Source organism: Phoenix dactylifera, chromosome 1 (assembly GCF_009389715.1).
Source record: "Phoenix dactylifera cultivar Barhee BC4 chromosome 1, palm_55x_up_171113_PBpolish2nd_filt_p, whole genome shotgun sequence".
In the NCBI taxonomy this organism is placed as follows: domain Eukaryota; kingdom Viridiplantae; phylum Streptophyta; class Magnoliopsida; order Arecales; family Arecaceae; genus Phoenix; species Phoenix dactylifera.
Window position 1 is genome coordinate 38,323,574 of NC_052392.1, and position 17,563 is coordinate 38,341,136.

Genomic DNA, 17,563 nt, shown 5'->3' on the forward strand with positions numbered 1-17,563 from the left:
AAAAAAAAAAAAAAAAAAAAAAAAGGCCCATGGACATCCGCAGGGTTTTTTTATGAACGTAAATAAAGGTTGACCGTACGTCAATGAAGCGAGAACGACAGAGACGGGTTTTTTTTTTTTTTTTAATCGATATATAGGGTAATGGATTAGATTAGATTAGATCCCAATCCATCTCTCCCTTCGATACTTTCGATCCCAATCTTGAGAGAACAATGGCAACGTCCGCCGCTCCGACGGCCGCTCCGCCCACCGGATCCCTAACCCTAACCCTAGAAGAGCCGCCCTCCTCCTCCTCTTCGCAGCAGCGGCAGCAACCGGCCGAAACCCTGGTTCTCCAACTCCGTCGGCGCCAGAAGAAGGTAACGTGGAAGGAGGGGACGGTGGACAACGAGTTCCTCAACCGGAAGAGCTCCAAGAAGTGCTGCATCTTCCACAAGCAGAAGCCCTTCGACGAGGACGACAGCGACAACGACGACGGCTGCGGCGGGGGCGGGGGCGGGGCGGAGGTCCCACAGGGGAGGACGGGGCCGGCCCCAGCGGCTGCTGCTCCCATGGAAGGGGGCACTAATGGGTGCGATCCATTGCTCTGCGATCATATGGGTTCGATTCTTGCCTCTTTTTTTAACTGCAAGTGCCTAGAGTTGGAAAATGATATGATTTTTTTTTCTTAATATTGTTTTATTTGTGCGTGGAGTTGTAATTCTTATGGATCGCAACTATGCTCTATTTTCCCTCTTCTTTGCGGTTGAAATTTGGAGAAAAGTTTTGATCTTTGTTGTTTTTTTGGGAGTATTTTTTCTTTTTTGGATTTGGATTTTGTGGCTTTGAATTAAAGGAAGGCGTGCATTTTTGCGATTTCTGCCGTTCTGTCCTAGGTTTCGTTAATGAAAATTAATTGCCTCTGAAAAGTTGAATTCGTCAGGGAATGCAATTTAATTCGTGCCCGTGCAAACAACTGCACTGGATTGTCTGTTATCCTATCAATGACACACTGGGGACTTCAATTTTTGGATTCAAAATGCATTTTTTCAGGCCCTGCTATTTGTTCGTTTACTGATAGTTGGTGCATACGAGGGACATGATTTCATGGAACAGACATGATGACTCGAGGAGTTGGCATGGGGAAAAAATTAAGTTATCAATTTATTTTCTGATTGTCCTGGTGGTTCCACATTGATAAGAGTCATTTGATATTGAGTAACATATAAGAAAATACATGAGTAGAAAATACAAGAACTGATTTATATATAAAAAAGGGCATCACAGTGCATCAGCTTCTACCACTACAAGATTTGAAGGAAGTCAGATATGCACAGCCTCGCCTCTGTATGCGGAGAGATTGTTTTCTTGTTTTGAACTCGGACCTAGGTCAAAGTGGCGCAACCTTTGCATTTAAAAAGAAATAATTTTTTAATATAAATAAATTAGTAAATGACTCGCAATAATTGTATAGTCTGATGACACCCAAAGGTATATATTCTTTGATTTTATTATGAATCATTAGTAGCCAACTTTTCTTATATGAAATTTTAATTTTTCAACATATTTTATTATAAAAAAGGTAAAAAAATCTCCTAAAGAGGGGTGTTAAAAATAAGTATCCAAATGAAGGGAGTGGGTGAAAGTTTCAGATCTTTATTCTTTTCTTCTAGTTAGTAGTGGTGGTTCTGTTAATAGACTTTTGGATGATAGGCCAGGCAAATGCACTAGAGCTTGTCGTACAATATTAGGTTGGCTTTCAATTGGACTTATTTGAGTGAGCCAAGCAAACAACTAAAATGCATCCTTTCTTTTATTCTCTTACATTGCATAGGGTGGAAGTGTTCCGCAAAATCGTCACATGTGTATGCTAGAAATTTTGTATCTTGTTCTGTATATTGCAGGTTTATGTTATACTCTTAGGATGGGAAAATAATTTTAAAATTGAATTTTTTCCCCATTTAGGTAGCTAATTGTGTAAAATATGATTAGCAACCAAAAACATATTATGTCGTTATTGATTATTCTTGTTCTAGATATGATTTTATATCATTTGGATAATATCCAAGTAGTTTATTCAAAATTGTATGGTTTATATCATGGTTTGCCATACCGGCCCGAATCGGACAGTACGGAGCATATCGTATCGTACCGCTACAGTACAAAAGGTGTATCGACACTTGGTATGCTAAAAAGATTCTGTACTGTACCATACCGACACCGGTACGGGGTTCGATACTGATATGGCGAATCTTGGTCTATATATACATGCTAGAATTCATAGAAAGCAAGACACTGACTATATTCCTATGTTAGGTCTCTTTTTTGTTTGATTAGCATTGTGGACAAATATTTACCATCAAGCAAACTTTTAGGTGTGGTTGGTGCAATATTGATCAAAAAGTATGCCACAAGAGACTAAGGGTGCACAAGAAATACACCAAGTTGATATGTTTCATTGACTTGCTGCAGCTTATTTGATGTATTATGTTTTATTCATTGGATTACAATGGAAGGCATGGTGGAAAATCTTTGATTTCATCTCCCTCTTACTCCTATTGATGCTCCAAAGTCCCAACAAGACATCCAAGGAACAGGCTAGATAATGTCCCATTGCATTCAAAGATAATAAGGGCTAATATGAACCTTGTAGGCTATTTAAAAGGAGATCTGCTATTTGTTATTTTTTACTGTTTTGCGAGTATTATTAACATTTTAAAATATTATAATGAAGGAATTTACGGCCGTAGTATCCATTCATGATGTTTGTTTTACCCTTTTTCTTTCAATTTTGATTACAAATAGGAAGCTGAGACTTTTCAATGTACTTAATATCAACTCTTGGGGGCAGGCAATTGGTTACAAGGTGAGTAATGAGTGATCACATGTCATGGGTTTCATGTTTAGAGGTTTGAGTTCTAGTATTAAAATATACACCATTTCTTATTATCTCTCCATATTTATGTGTCTGATTCCTCATTTCTCTTCTTCTTTCCCGTATTCCTTATGTTATAGAGACCTATCCGATCTTTCATCATTATGTTCTTAGCTCATGCTAAAACTATTCACAACCCACTCAACTCCCTTTCCAATATAACATAATGATGAAAGATCGATCATCATTGTTGAGTTTTTATTAGTTTAAGCAGAGTTGTTTCAAATCGTTCATGGGGACATATTTACTGTATATTGGTGATTAATCTGATTATTAGGTCAGTGCTTCTTCGCATTTGAGTTTTGAGGGATCAGCTTGCTTCAACGATTAATCTTGCTTCCAGGAAATTTCTCTTTTGGAGATTTATGAAGATTATGATTTTCGACTAAGCAATCAGGTTTTGGATTTTAAGTATTTTGGGTAAGTAAAATTTTGTTCACGTTTCTTGAAATCCTAATTTTTTTAACATTTTTTGTGTACTTAGGAAAATCAAGTTAAGTTATTAGTAGAAAGATGAAAATAGTTAGACCATGCTCAAAAATCATGCTCACTTTTAAAGTACAGTGTGCTACTTTTTTTTCATTATTTGTTTCTTTGATAGAGAATGAAAATAATCATTTTTTTCATAATTACTGGGATATGTCGTTTTTTTGTTGCTTGGCTTTTTCCCACAAACAAATTACTGGAAGTTTATTTCAAATGGGCGTTTCATGATTCCCTATCTTTTCTCAAACCAAATAGATCCTCAACATAGTACGTACAATCTTGAGGAAACAAAATAAACATTTTTAAAGAAAAAATTGAGCTAGCGAGCACCCTTAATGGGTCCAGTTTCTTGGTTTCTACCAAGGCCTATTGGGCTGCGATTTTACAATCCCGATGTGATTCTATATAAAATAACTAGAAGCAAAAATTGCAAGAAGATTTGGTAACCAAAACATGTTAAAGAGAGCGAGAAGTTCCCTAAAATCTTAGTAAACATAGGAAAATGTGAGGAGAACTCGTGTGTCCATTTTTAAGTAAGTTATATAATGGAGGGCTTTTTTATAAAGACCTAGAAATCACTTTAGATTGCAAGACTGGCGGTTAAGCTAGTTTGCAGCCAAGGTAGGATATCTACTAGAGCGACTAGTCAGATTAGGACTTCCAAAGATGTTAAAGATCATTTTTTTGCGATCGTAAAGTATGTTTTGAGCAATCAAATGGTGATTCCATGAGTCCAAAGGGATTTCAACTAAGTGTAGTTGTCAAATGTATACTCTTAGGTTGTTTTTGGTTTGGGAATGAAATCAGGTTTAGCTAGATTATGTGGGGTGTTGGATGTAGAAATGGAGGATTAATTATTCCAACTTTTCAACGAAGTAAATTATTTCTCGGGTAAATGGTCGCGAGGAGAAAAACTGAAACATTTATTGCATAAAGTTTTTCTGAGCATAGTGGCACAAGTGATCATATATGTATATATATATGTGTGTGTATATATATATATATATATATATATATATATATATATGCATGCAGAGAGAGAGAGAGAGAGAGAACTTGACCAGGATCGGTCAAGTGGATCTTCACTCAAATCCGGTCAGATCATGAATGGAAGGAGGGATCCAACTTCGATGATTCGAGCCATTCGATGTAATCTGCTACTTCTAAATTTCTTACACGCCTAAAATTATGTATACACATAGTGCGGCTGAATAAGATGGAATAAATGGAACAAGGAACTTTTTCCCCAACTTCACTGTGAATCAAAAAAAAGTTTTTATATAGGTTTTTAGGATGCATACATGTAACATTAGAATAATCAGTAAATATAAAACTTGTTAAGTGCCCAAATTTAACATCAATTCAAGTTCAGTAACTGTTTTGGAGTTACCATTTTGTTGTTACTAATGACTTGTGTCCTTTCTTGTACCCCAAACTATAGGTCTTTTTCCTTCCTTCTTTATTGATACTCAAGGGTTAATATTTTTACTTAATCATGCTATTCTTCTTTTACCATGATGGGAATGAATGATGGTGTGAATGCCATGAGCACAGTAGGACTGGGTGAGATTTCTCGTCATAAAGGCCAAAAAGTTTTGGGAGTTTTGTGTAAAGATGATAAACAATATAACTAAATCGTGAAAACTAGAACAGATCATTCTACTAGAATTGGATATTGGAGATTGTCATCAAGCAGGAGGAGGATTGCTACAAAGATTCTTGCTTCAAAAGAAGTTGTGGGAATAACTGATCTGTAAAAATGATCAGGAGGGTTACTCATTGAGAACGATGGAAGCACAATTGTTTGAAGCATGGGAGAGAATATGGTTGTTGCTCTTTTGGAGAGGATGGAAGGCTGGGGCACTTTTCAAAAGTTAAAAGCTTTATGAGAGAATGGGAAGTAAATGGGAAGAATTATGTGTTAAACTTTTTGGGGCTTTTCTTGGAAGAATCAAGTCCATATAGTTAGCTTTTTAAGAGGTATTTGCCAATGTTGGGCTCCGTGAATGATTGTTGCATGCATGTCACATTTGTGCTCAACTAAGGGTATCTGTGGGCGATGGTTACTTTTAACCATCTAGTGCCTTCACTAGCGGAACATAATTATCACATAACATGCATTTCGTTGCTCCCCACCATGTTAATCTTATTTTAAGACATCATTTCAATGATTACAAAGTTTACACAATTAAAACCTCTATCAATTTCCTCCAATTTTGTTCTAAAACATATTTACCATGTGAGCAGCAGAAGTAGCATGCCGAAAGTAAAACTAGTAGCTATCTCAGCTGATTTGTGTAAATACATGGACAACTTTTAGTGGGAGTGAGGTCGAATTAGCCTTATATTCTAGGTTATAATAGTCTTTACTACTTTGCCAACCAGCATGCTAGTAGGATGGGTCCTAACCATCTCTTCAACTTCTTCACTTCATGAACTTGATTTAACTTGCTCTGTGCATGACTGCATTGTCTTTTTCCCATTTATCTTATTCCTGCATGAATGAAACTTATTAGTCCATTATATGTCACTAGCGGGAGACCAGAAGTTTGTTAGCATTTCAAGTCATTCTGATGTAAAAAACAGGTATATATTAATTTTACTATTACTATATAAGTGGCCCTTCAGGTTACTGGGTGTTAGCTATACCGAAGTCATTTAATTTGGAGGTTTCCTCTGGTGCTTGCCCAATACCCAGCCAGACTGGTTCAGGTTTGGGGTTAAAGAATTTCTACTCCTCACTGTTGACAAAACTGCTCGGATGTCACTTTTAATAGGAGGAAGTAGGAGTAATAAAGAGCCGGGTTGGTTCCGGTTTTAGGTCAAGGATTCTACTTCTTACTGATTAGATAACTGCAAGTATGTCATAGTTCAATAGTAGAAGGTAAGAATAGTAATTTTTTGATGCTTTACAGCAGATATAGTCAGTGCCTCCTTGATCATGAGTTTTAATTGAAGATAACTCATTGTAACTTATGCTTTACAATGTGGTCATACGTCAACTGCTATGTATTCTTGAAATCCCTGGTACATCAAATTTTTGGCTCAACCACTATGATACCATAGATGAACTGTCCATCCTGGTAATAAGAGATCATGCGATGTGAACAGCTTCCAACTTATTTGGGTAGTTGCTGAGCAAATACTGTGCTCATTCATTTTTGTCGAAAAAACCACTGAATATGGCCCTTTGCGAAATATGACCCAATTGTCAGCTTAAAACCAGATGAGATCTCAATATATGTTCATCGATATCTCCTCCCTACTTGAGATGAGTCACATTTGTGGATAGATTCTGCATAGCATGACACCACATTAGGGGGCACCCTTAAGTATCAAAAGAGTTGGTTTTTTTTTTTTTTTTTTTTTTTTTTTTTTTTTTTTTTTGGAGTTGGAGGAGATGTGCACTTTGAAATAACTTGGGATGCAATAACTTTTTAATTTTTTCTCTGTGAGATCTGCGATAGATACGGGAGCAAGTGTAATTGACTTGATGACTCGACTTGCATTCCTACTCCACATGTTCCTCGACTTTTCTCTTGACTTGCTTGTGAGGTATAGAGTCTGCTCCTGGCCTTGTTTTACCTGGTATGTCTATGTGTACCCACCCGCATGCTCATCAGCAACATTGATTGGATAATATGCGACTAGACAATTTTGCCTCATCGAACACTTCTGTGAACCTTTCTTGAAGCCATTACAACTGAATGTGTTTGTGTTTGTTGTATTATATACTTTATGATCTATCTTAGAATTGAAAAAGGATGACGTAAAGTCTCTGAAATTCAACAAAGTTAAATGACTCTTCAAAATTCTGCAGATGTGCTGTAGGTCTGGAGGACTTTACACCAAATTGTCTCTGTAACTGAGCTACATAATTGGAGGTTCGATATAGTACCAGGAAGCCTGAACCTTGCTTATTCCATTTGTGATTTTTCATAAGATTGTCCATGCAGAGTTCTTTGCATCATGACTTTCTGTTATGCTGATCCAAAAATATTACTTTTATAACCTGCCACTTTATGTGATTTAGGGCAAATGTTTTGTCCTGTTGATGTACTTGTAAAAGTTATACCACTTTGCAGTGCAAGTGTATGATCTTCTATTTTGAAATGTGAATGCATGGTTTTCTCTTCTTTTCTTGAGTTCTGGAATGTAAATGATAATCGTCCCTCCTGCATTCATGGTATAGCATTGCACTCTGCATGAAACAATTTTTGCTCAATTTGGATGAAGCCAAATGTTTCTGATGTTTTGTTGTTGCTGTTTGGATACATCATCTTATTAAGTGATGCTAGGGGTGCCAGGTTTGTGCGCATGAAAAGTTCTACAAACATGGCTTAGGGGGATTGGTGTAACCTGCAGGGATTGATGCGATGCATGAGGGTCGGTATATACCGGTACCAATCGGTTTGACAAATCTTGATTCTAAGAATTACTTTGTCTATATCACTTTTATCTATGTACGAACATCACTTGATCTATGTGTAGGCCTTCATATTGGCTGGATCACTTGCACTGGATGTATCTATCTAGTGTCCTTATCTAATCGAAGAGGAATGTCAAATATCTGAGGCAAGTCAAGCCTCACCACTTTTCGAAGAAAACTAATCTTTGCCTTTCCTCTCTGTTCTAACCATTTGGTGTCCTACCACTTGGAAATTTAATAAAGTAAAATATGATAGTATACTCCACCCCTGTCTGGATAAAGTAAAATAAATTTTCAGATGGTGTAAGCCAAGATCTCTCATTATAAATCATCACAGTCATGCAATAAAATTACATCCTCTCAAACCGGACATGGTTGATGGGATCGTAACCATTACTCCCTTTTAGCTCATTTATCTACAATGCTTGTGCTGGGTTCCAGGGGAAAATGAAAGAAGAGAAGAGAATTCTAGTGCGGTGCAACAGAATTCTCTCAATTGAATGGTAGTAGTAATTGCTGGTCCAAAAAGAAGACAAGATACTTCTCATCAAAGGGAAGTTGGCGTACAGGCGTGACAGAGATACAAGGTGGATTACGTTGCAAAAAATGATGCCCAAATCAAACATGGAATCACCTAATCCAAATTTTCGTTCATGCAATTCTGGTAGTCGGTACTTCGAGAATCCAGATCACATCCTTGCATATGGAATCAACAATTCTAACATCATTCTCGGTGCAATTCCACTGGAATACATGAGATCCAGTTAGGTGGGCGCCCTCTTGGTCCACCAATTTGCTTGGAACTCTGGAAGAATTTACAAGAGATGCTTAGTAAAATTTAATGCAGGTAAACGATATTGCACAAACACAAGAACAAAAGAAACAATTCAGTGCCTAGCAGTCAGTATCGAAGAGGTCTTTCGCCAAGAATACAGAACATACTTCCTATCCAAATCAAATAAATCATAGTGATAAACTTAAACATGTAAATGATCCACCAAAGAACACCTAGATACCCCTTGTTCCTACTTACAAGACTCAAATTTTTTCCTACTTCTCTCAGGAGGTCATGGAGATAGTTACCTCGAGAACAAAAGAATCTGTAAGCTTTCATCAGTTTCATGCTCCCTCGAACTCTCTCCGAATGATCTCCAGCACAATTTCATTCCATGTATCAATTGGCCCTGGCATGCACCAGTGCAAACAGTCCTGTGGTGGGGGCTCTCCATTTGGTCCTCTCTTCGTCAACTTGTTCGGGTCGAGGCTCCTGTACGGGCCCGGATGCCCATCAGGTCTGTACCCGAAAGGCTCAGTGATGTCCATCAACCTCAACTTGGCACCACTTCTTGCCTTCTTCACTGCCTGTTCGAATCCTGTAACCTGCTTCTCATGCATAATATCTGTGAATCCATTCCTAACCACCTCGCTCACTGGCCTAACCTTTCCAGTGCATGACCCTCCTGTGTTCCAAGCTCCGCCCTCATAATGGTCAGGCGAAAACGAGCGAACAATTGCTAGACTCGTGTAGTTTGGATGAGAGGCAATAGCAGTCATGATGGTCTCAACTGATATACCGAAGGCTTCAATATTGTTGATCTTCATCTTACCCATCTCTTTGGGCCACCAGAGCTGTCCCCCGACAACGGTATTGTTGAGAATGTACACGGATTGCTTTGCAAACCAGTGGCCAGAAGACAGGACCACCACATCAAACTGTGGGAGGAATTCCATGAAGTTCTCATCAGGGATGTCCAGGTGGACCTTGGTAACCCCCTTTGGGATAGATTGGAAGGGCTCCGGGGTACTATGAACGAGCCATGAGGACCATATGCGGACAATGCTTGTAGAGGTGGACTTGAAGTACCAACGCTGCATCCGACGGTTGCCACGGTTCTTGGGAACTTCTACCTGTAAAGGAGCATCAAACATTGTTAATGGGCGCTGAGAAAAGTAATTTACTAAGAGCAATCCATCCAAGCTTAACAAAGTCAAGAACCTAACTAAAATTCAAGGCATATGCTGAAGATTGGTAACATTACTATAAAAAAAGTAAATACATGATGCATGTATTTTATGACGTAGTAGATAAATATAAACAATGAAAGTATGCATACAAAATTAACAAAAATGCATGCAACCAAAAACATTTGCACTTGCCTAATATCGTTTGGATGCATGCCCTCCATCACAACCATTACTAACATCAACAAGAATTTCAGAACCCATGCTTGACCTGATGATACATGAATGCTTATGGTATACAATTACTTGTACCACTTGGAACTTCTAGCCTATTCAAAATTTGTCTCAAACTCAAGCATAAGTTGGCTAATTAACAGAAAGGGCCCTTCTAAATTGGAAATGCAAATCTTTCCAGATAATAAATTGTTTGCAAATTAGTACAATATGCCAAAAGGAGTAGATAAATAAAAATATAAATCACAATCAAGTCTAGCTGCATTTTGGAATTGCAAGGAAACAAACCCTAGATGATCAACTTCATCAGTATGATTAAATAGAATAAACATTTTCAAAACATTGTGGTGGGGTTTTTATGTGCATATTGTTCAGTTAACAAGGTGGTTTCTGGCTGGTGCAGATGCTGCAATGAAGGTGCAGATTTTCTGCATACTGTAAACTAAAGGCATGACGAGAACAAAAAAGGGTTTTCCTCGTGCTTTGTCTTTGTTTATCCATTGTAACTTTGTATGCACTGGCCTACTCCATTCATTGCATTTTGTATGGACCCACAACTACAAAACATGCAAAAATACATGGTCAATAATCAAAATACAGAGGCTACTGTTTACCAAAGCATAGCTTGTAGTGCAAGAACTTGCACAAAATAAATTTTCCTACTATGAACTAATCATCTAAATTATTCCATGTCATGTAAAAAAAATTGCAGGTTAGCAACTTGCCTGCCATAGAATGCACATCATTGATTCCATCTGATTCCGAGCAACTGAATCCCCGATAAAGGCCAGTGTCTTTCCCCTCATCAACTCTAAGAATTTCCTGGCATCAAAGCGTGGGAGGTCACACTGTTCAGGTTTCCACCTCCAGTTCTCATAATCCTTGTCTGGTCTCCCGTTTCCCTGGCAATTTTGCATTTGTGTTATGATGGGGCATGAGTTGTTTGTATACAATGGTCCAGCAGCATCATAGATCCATTTCCCATGGTACAGATCACAGCTCCCTAAACAATAAAACAAAGGTGGAAGCACAGATATTTGTCAATAACTAATTCTTATGCGGGTTATGGAAAGCAGCCTACATAATTGTGACCTCCCCCCTCTCCCTTTCAAATTTGAAATCTTGAATAACTTATACAAGAAAGTAGGGAACAAAACTTTTTTAGTAACACTTATTTCAGCAAATGCATCAATTACATCAGGCTAGCAATTTCCAATGGTGGATGGCCTTGGATTCAAAAGCTTTGAGTGCGAAGCTGACTATGAGCTACTACTGCTGCACTAGCTTTAGATGAAATAAGCTTCACACTGTCCTTCCTGGTCCATCCCCACGGCACCATACTTGACCGGGGAGAGAGAGAGAGAGATTAGGTTTTGTCATCTCGGTCCATTCCAGTTAGGGTGGTTGTGTCCTAGCACTTTAGGATGGCCAGCTGTCTCAAGACACCAATTTTTAGTTTCTTGTTATTAATGGCCATTCCGGTCCATCTCAGTACCACAAAGAGCCAACCTAAGACCAAGACAGGCCCAGCTTCCGAGACTCAAACCCTTGGTTGACAATAATGAGGTTCCCTAATGTCAGCTATTAATAGATACAATATTGGTGCAGATCAGGAAATAAGTGAAAATGATTTTGGATTTATAGAAGAAAGATTTATAAAATAAACGTTAGAAAATAATTAGGTTAAATCAGAAATAATTTGATTAACTGCAAATTAAGAAGGCATAATAAAGAGGCCAAGACTGTAAACAAGTGTGAAGTGCAGGAGATTCCCCAAACAATTCTTATATCAGTAGTACATTAAAGACTCCATAAAAGGACGGAAAGATGGACAAGGATATTCCTATAAAGAAGTTTTGATGCTGAGGCATATCTAAAGTGCTTGCAACAGTTGGCTCCAGGCAGGCAATGTTGCATTAGCTATAGGATGGAGCAGCAGAAGGGCTATGAGCATCAGATTGCCTCATTATAAGATGGGAATGTCATAAAACTAGGAAAGAATATTCATAGACTAAGTGCATAAAAGGTTAAGCGATTTATCTAACACTGCTTGGAAAGTTGCTAGAGAATCATTTCACATGAGTTTACTCATCCTCCTACACAAAGGAGTGATCCCTGAATCCTTGAAGTAAGGTTGGAGGGCTGATAAAGACGGTAGTAAATGCAAACTTGAATGGGAGCACTGCAAAATTATTTGATGATTCCTGTTTTGGATGTGCTAACCTTGATATCTACCAAAAGCAGAGTAGAATTCATATAGGCAATCACAAACTAATGGAAAATGGCCTGTGTTAAAACTTATATCTATAATTATATATGTTAATGCGAATCAGAATGATTGCATGACTGCACATTCTCAATCAACAAAATTAAAGTTAGAATAGAAACAAAGAGAAGAAAAATTACTACAGAAAAATAAGAAAGAGAAGGAACAAGAAAGAAATACATACAGGGGAAAGGTGAAGCAAGATCCACCAAAGAAATATAAAATGTTATCTTATTCGAAAAAATTCAAGTTTCACAACATGAAATTTTAATATTTCATTTCTTAAAAAAACTCCTTCAAAGACATCAAGCTCAATTAAAAACAAAATCCTTGTGAATCTCTGAAATCTAATTTGACAAGTTAAGACTACCTCTGATATACATTGGACCTTGCAGATACTAAATATATATGTTAAGAAGTGCTCAAATATCCCTCTCATATCCTTCAATGTTATTTCTCTATTAAGAGCAATCAGATACTTTGATGTGATCTACTATCATTTGATTCCATTGCTTATGAAGTAATCCTCGATTTTATTCTAATTTCAGGCTCATCAATTTTCACTGTGTCTAACAACCAAATGATAATGAAAACCTACCAATAAAAGTGGTCTCTCCATATGTCGCTCAATACCATAAAAAAGCTTCAAGGACAACCTAGCTTTTTTTCCCCATTTCAAGTCCTTGACAGCAGGATGGTTGATCATCTTCAGGTAATGATGTGTTGCTCTTTAAGGAGTCATGCTAAAAAAACCCTGAATCACCTCTTTATTTATTAGGTCCGATTCCAAGTTTTAAAGATATACAGCCCAAATTAGTACAGTGTCTGCATCAATCTGGACTACAGGATTTTTCCTTCAATACTTGCAAGTTATTTATAAAGAAATACATTTTGATGTACAAGAATCTGATAATATTGGAAATCAAGCATACACATAACATACAACACCTCTAGGCCATCCTCTCACCCCCTCGAAGATCATGTTTAGCACCACATTTTAGAGAAGCAATTGCATTATTTGGATTTTGTGAGAGCAGAGGGAAAACAGTTTGGACTTTGGAGAAGCTGTTAAAAAGACCAGTTAGAAATCTCCTGGCATGTTAGAGAGTTGTGACAATCCAGGCATGTTTTGGTGCTTTGCTTAAAAATATAATTGCATTATGTTTCCTTGTATACATTTGGCACTTCTAGTAAAAGGTGCCAACTTTTACAGCAATCCAAGAAATGTATGATAATTTTATTGACCCCTAGATATCCGATCAAATTGTTTACATATGATATAAGTTACAAAAAAGAAAAAAAAAAAAAAACCTTACATACATACACATGAATAAAGTATAGATTTATTTCTTAATAAATGCCTTAATTGCTTTAGCTCAGCAATCTACTGCACCTTATTTACGTTTTTATGTTGTTATTATACCATTTTTTTTCATATACATTCTGCTTCTACACAGGTGGGAGATTCAACAGGATCTGAGGCGTAAAGCCTCATATAATTGCAGTATAAATGCAAATTTTAACAAGAATACCTCAAAACCAGTCATGAAAATCCATTGTTAAATTCATCCATCAAGATTGCAATTTCGGTGTCAAGAACAAGAACAGGAGGCAGAAGGGAGAAAAGAGAAGCAACACTTACTAGAATCAACCTTCTTAGCATTGTCTGATGAAGCTGGAGGGGGCACCGCAGCTGCTGGTGTGGAATTTGAGGAAGCAGAATCAACCTTCTGAGAGTTGTCTGATGGAGTTGAAGGGAGAGTTCCAACTCCCAATGTGGAATTTGACGAAGCCAAAATGACCTTCTCGGAGTTGTCCGATGGAACCGAAGGGAGAGTTGCAACTTCTGGATTACCTGGATTGGTATTCCCAGAATCATCGAAGGCATCGAAGGAAGAGGAGCTGCCAAATTTTACAACCTCAGTACTATCTGAAGTAACAGAGCTGTTAGCAGCCCCCATCTCTACTGTTCTACCAGAAGATAATGTGGTAGAAGCTGCTGGATTATCTGGCATCTCATGCCTAGATAAAGGTTGCTTGATAACCATATCCTGCTGATCATTTTGCGAAGGCTCGGGCGGCGAAGTCAGAAGTTTGGTCTGATTATTACTGAAAGCTATTGGCACTGGTTTGCTCAAATGGTCTGCACCAAGGAGATAACCTTGGAGGGATAAACCGACAGGATATGAAACTAGAATCAGTGATGCAACCACAAGAAACAGAGTCAGGGCTCCCACTGAAACAGCCATCGAGGAGAGGGACCGTGGAACTGCCACAACACTGGAATGGCTTTTAGGCGAAGATATCGCCATGATTCCCCAAACCCACTATACTTAATAGCCAAGAACAAGAGCCATGCTCTGAAGAAAAAGCCCAACCTTCTGCTTCTAAACTAATCTCGGAGCCAGAACTTGCACAATTATGCAATCTCCTCCTCCAACAAAGGAAAGTCTCTGCTCAAACAAAGATGGCCTGTGAAATTCCAAGGAATCCGAGGAGAAGCCTATTTCCCAGGTCTTAAACAGTTAAAAATCCAATCTTTCGACCTTTTTAACCAATCAAGATCCAAAATACTTTCAATACCTATCTAATCAAACAGGCAATAACTATCAAAACTACAGAGTTTCTACTACAATATTTCGGATTTCAGCAGCAAAAGGCCCAAAAAAAAAAGCTTACTGACCAACCAAATGATTGTGGAGACAGCCAAAACCTAAACTAAATCCGTCAAATCTCCTGTTGCTAATTTCACAAATCATTTAGAATCATACCATAAAAAAAATGTCCTTAAATTTCTACAACGCTCCTCCTTTCCTTTTTCTTTTTTGATAAAAACAACGCTCCTCCACAAAGCAAATCAATGCGAGAAATCCAACAATCTACAGATAAAAGGAAAACTCGGAATTAGATGCTTAGAGGCTAAAACTTCTAAAAATAGAAATCATAAGCAACGAATCGGACTCCAGATACCTTAAATTCCAACCTCCTTTCCATCTAAATCGGAGATCTCAATCAAAATTGTTAAGCTCCATATTAACACTCCAATCCAGGGATGGCAATTTTATCAAAAAAAATTTTAAAAAAATCTTCAGATGCTCCTCCAAAAATCCATCTCCCAGCGTGATAACATCGCTGAAAAAGGAAAGGAAAAGGCGAGAGAGAGACTTTGGGCTGCTCGTAGAGATTAAGAGCGGAGCGATGAAGGCGAAAGATTAGATTTCCCACACGAACAACTCCCCTTCGGGCCGATCGCCGACCATAAAGTTTTAACACCAAACAAAATAAAAGCGAGCCGCTCAAATGACCGTTTTACGCTTCTTCGCCAACAAGTTTCCATAAGTACGATTGCATACAAATTTCTATGCGGAGCAAAAACTGCCGTTGATACTATCATTCACGTACGGCTAAATGCTCACATTAGACAAGGATTTAGAGAGAGAGGAAAAACAAACAAGAGATGGGGATGCTGACAATCGTGCGAGTTGATAATAAAGTAGTTTATTATTAAAATATTTAAAAAAAGAAAATAAAAGGAAAAAAAAGAGAAAAAATTATTTCTCTGCTTCATTATATATAGTATAGGAGTTATATATACTTGTATAAAGACTCCGTATAAAAATAATAATATATACTAATATAAGATCATGTTAAAAAAAATAATACTATGATTATGTGATTTTTAAAATTATTCTAATAAGATCATGCTAATAAAGAAAAATAATACTGACCGATACAGAATCATACTAATAAAGAAAAATAATACTAACCGAGATCAAAGAAAAATAATATGGGTTGATATAGGTTGTGAATGTACCTAGAAATTGACGTACTAAATCAAGAGCTAAAGTAGCAGCTCAAGAAATAAAATGATAGACTAGGAGCTGACATAGCAGCTTAGAGACTGACTTGGTGGTAGGTCAAGAACTGTGTGGCAATATGGAGCATGATGTGATAAAACACAAACTGTTATAGCAACTTAGAAAATATAGTAGTAGATTAGGAGTCGATATAACAACTCGTAAGCCGATATGGCAGACTGATACGTCAAACTGATGTGACAATACATAATTTAATACTGCAGAACAAAAGTTGACATAGTAGCTTAGAAATTGATGCGACAAAGCAAGGATCTTATGCAACAAACTGATGTATTTGATAATGCCGATGTAGCTAATTGACACGGCAAACTAATTGTCTACTAATACAGCTGTCTGACATAGTAGACTAGTGTCGTGACTGACATGACAAACTGATATGTACGTCAATGTGGCTGATTGACTTATCTGATGATGTCGCAGCGAGAAGACACATAGAAGATGGCAGTTGCAACGATGATAGAGCTCAAAGAGAAGGCAACCAAAGGTCAACGATCCTCATAGATGGAGGTACCATGAAAGAAGAGTAAAAGATCTCGAACTGGATAGTAAGAAGCCAAAGGCAGCAAATAAAACTAGAGATGAAAAAAAAGGGGCCGAGCGAGAGTGAGAAGAGACAACTAAAGATTTGAAGTTGAGAAAAAAAACAGTGAAGAGGAGCTAATCTACTAATGAGATCTTCCAATATTGATTTATTAGGAAATAGAAGATCTTCGGGTGTTGATTGACCTAGAAACAAAGATCGATAGATCGATAATGGAGTCTTCAAAGCTTCTAGACATTGAAACGACAGCTACAGCAAAAGCGGAAAAGAGGTGACAGCAGATTAGGTGATCGGTGGCTCTGATACTATGTTAAAATATGTGCAAAAGAAGAAAAAAATATAAAAAAGAGAGAAAGAAAAGTGATTTTATTTCTCTGTTGCATCATATTCGGTATATCTCAGGGGTTATATATATTCGTGTACAGACTCCATACAAGAAAAATAATATTAGTTGATATAGGTTGTTATGTGATTTCAAAAATTATGCTAACATTTATATTGGTAAAAACCACAAAAGATATAGGTCATTCCTTTCCTCGTCTTAGAATTTGGCCAGACTTCTATTCACCCTAATTTTAGAAAATAAAAATATTATTAATAAGATTCAAATTTGTGTAATTGATAGATACAAAATGCTAAAGATCAATTAATATTCACTCATTTACTTTATCACTTCTATATAGCAATCATTTATTGAATCGAGCTCATCTCCTATGTGGTGATCATTTATTAGAATAAACTGCACTACTACATATAATTACTAAAGATATGTAACAACTCCCTCTTGGCAAAGTTGGTAAGTCTGTTTCATTTATCTTTTTTCTAATTTATATACACAAATATCCTTATCATC

At 37.2% G+C, this 17,563-nt stretch overlaps 2 protein-coding genes across 4 annotated transcripts; one reads left to right on the forward strand and one right to left on the reverse strand.

Moving 5' to 3' along the window:
* The first annotated feature begins 92 nt into the window (after positions 1-92).
* On the forward strand, positions 93-7,536 carry LOC120113113 (protein phosphatase 1 regulatory subunit INH3). Its single transcript, XM_039133920.1, has 2 exons — positions 93-600; positions 7,221-7,536. The coding sequence occupies exons 1-2, from the start codon at positions 213-215 to the stop codon at positions 7,229-7,231; spliced, it is 399 nt and encodes a 132-aa protein (XP_038989848.1). The 5' UTR covers positions 93-212; the 3' UTR covers positions 7,232-7,536.
* A 592-nt stretch (positions 7,537-8,128) lies between these two features.
* LOC103716618 (protein YLS7-like) lies at positions 8,129-15,561 on the reverse strand. 3 transcript variants are annotated; one of them, XM_039133910.1, is made up of 5 exons: positions 15,262-15,561; positions 13,934-15,170; positions 10,751-11,028; positions 8,913-9,737; positions 8,129-8,634 (listed from the first exon to the last, which is right to left on the reverse strand). In XM_039133910.1, exons 2-4 carry the CDS (start codon positions 14,601-14,603, stop codon positions 8,949-8,951), a joined length of 1,737 nt encoding a protein of 578 aa, XP_038989838.1. In that variant the 5' UTR covers positions 14,604-15,170; positions 15,262-15,561; the 3' UTR covers positions 8,129-8,634; positions 8,913-8,948. The 3 variants fall into 3 exon arrangements, with proteins under 3 accessions (XP_038989838.1, XP_026664070.2, XP_038989835.1); XM_026808269.2 differs by lacking the exon at positions 8,129-8,634 and having other exon boundaries at positions 8,690-9,737; positions 13,934-14,744; XM_039133907.1 differs by lacking the exon at positions 8,129-8,634 and having other exon boundaries at positions 8,690-9,737.
* Between the last annotated feature and the right edge of the window lie 2,002 nt (positions 15,562-17,563).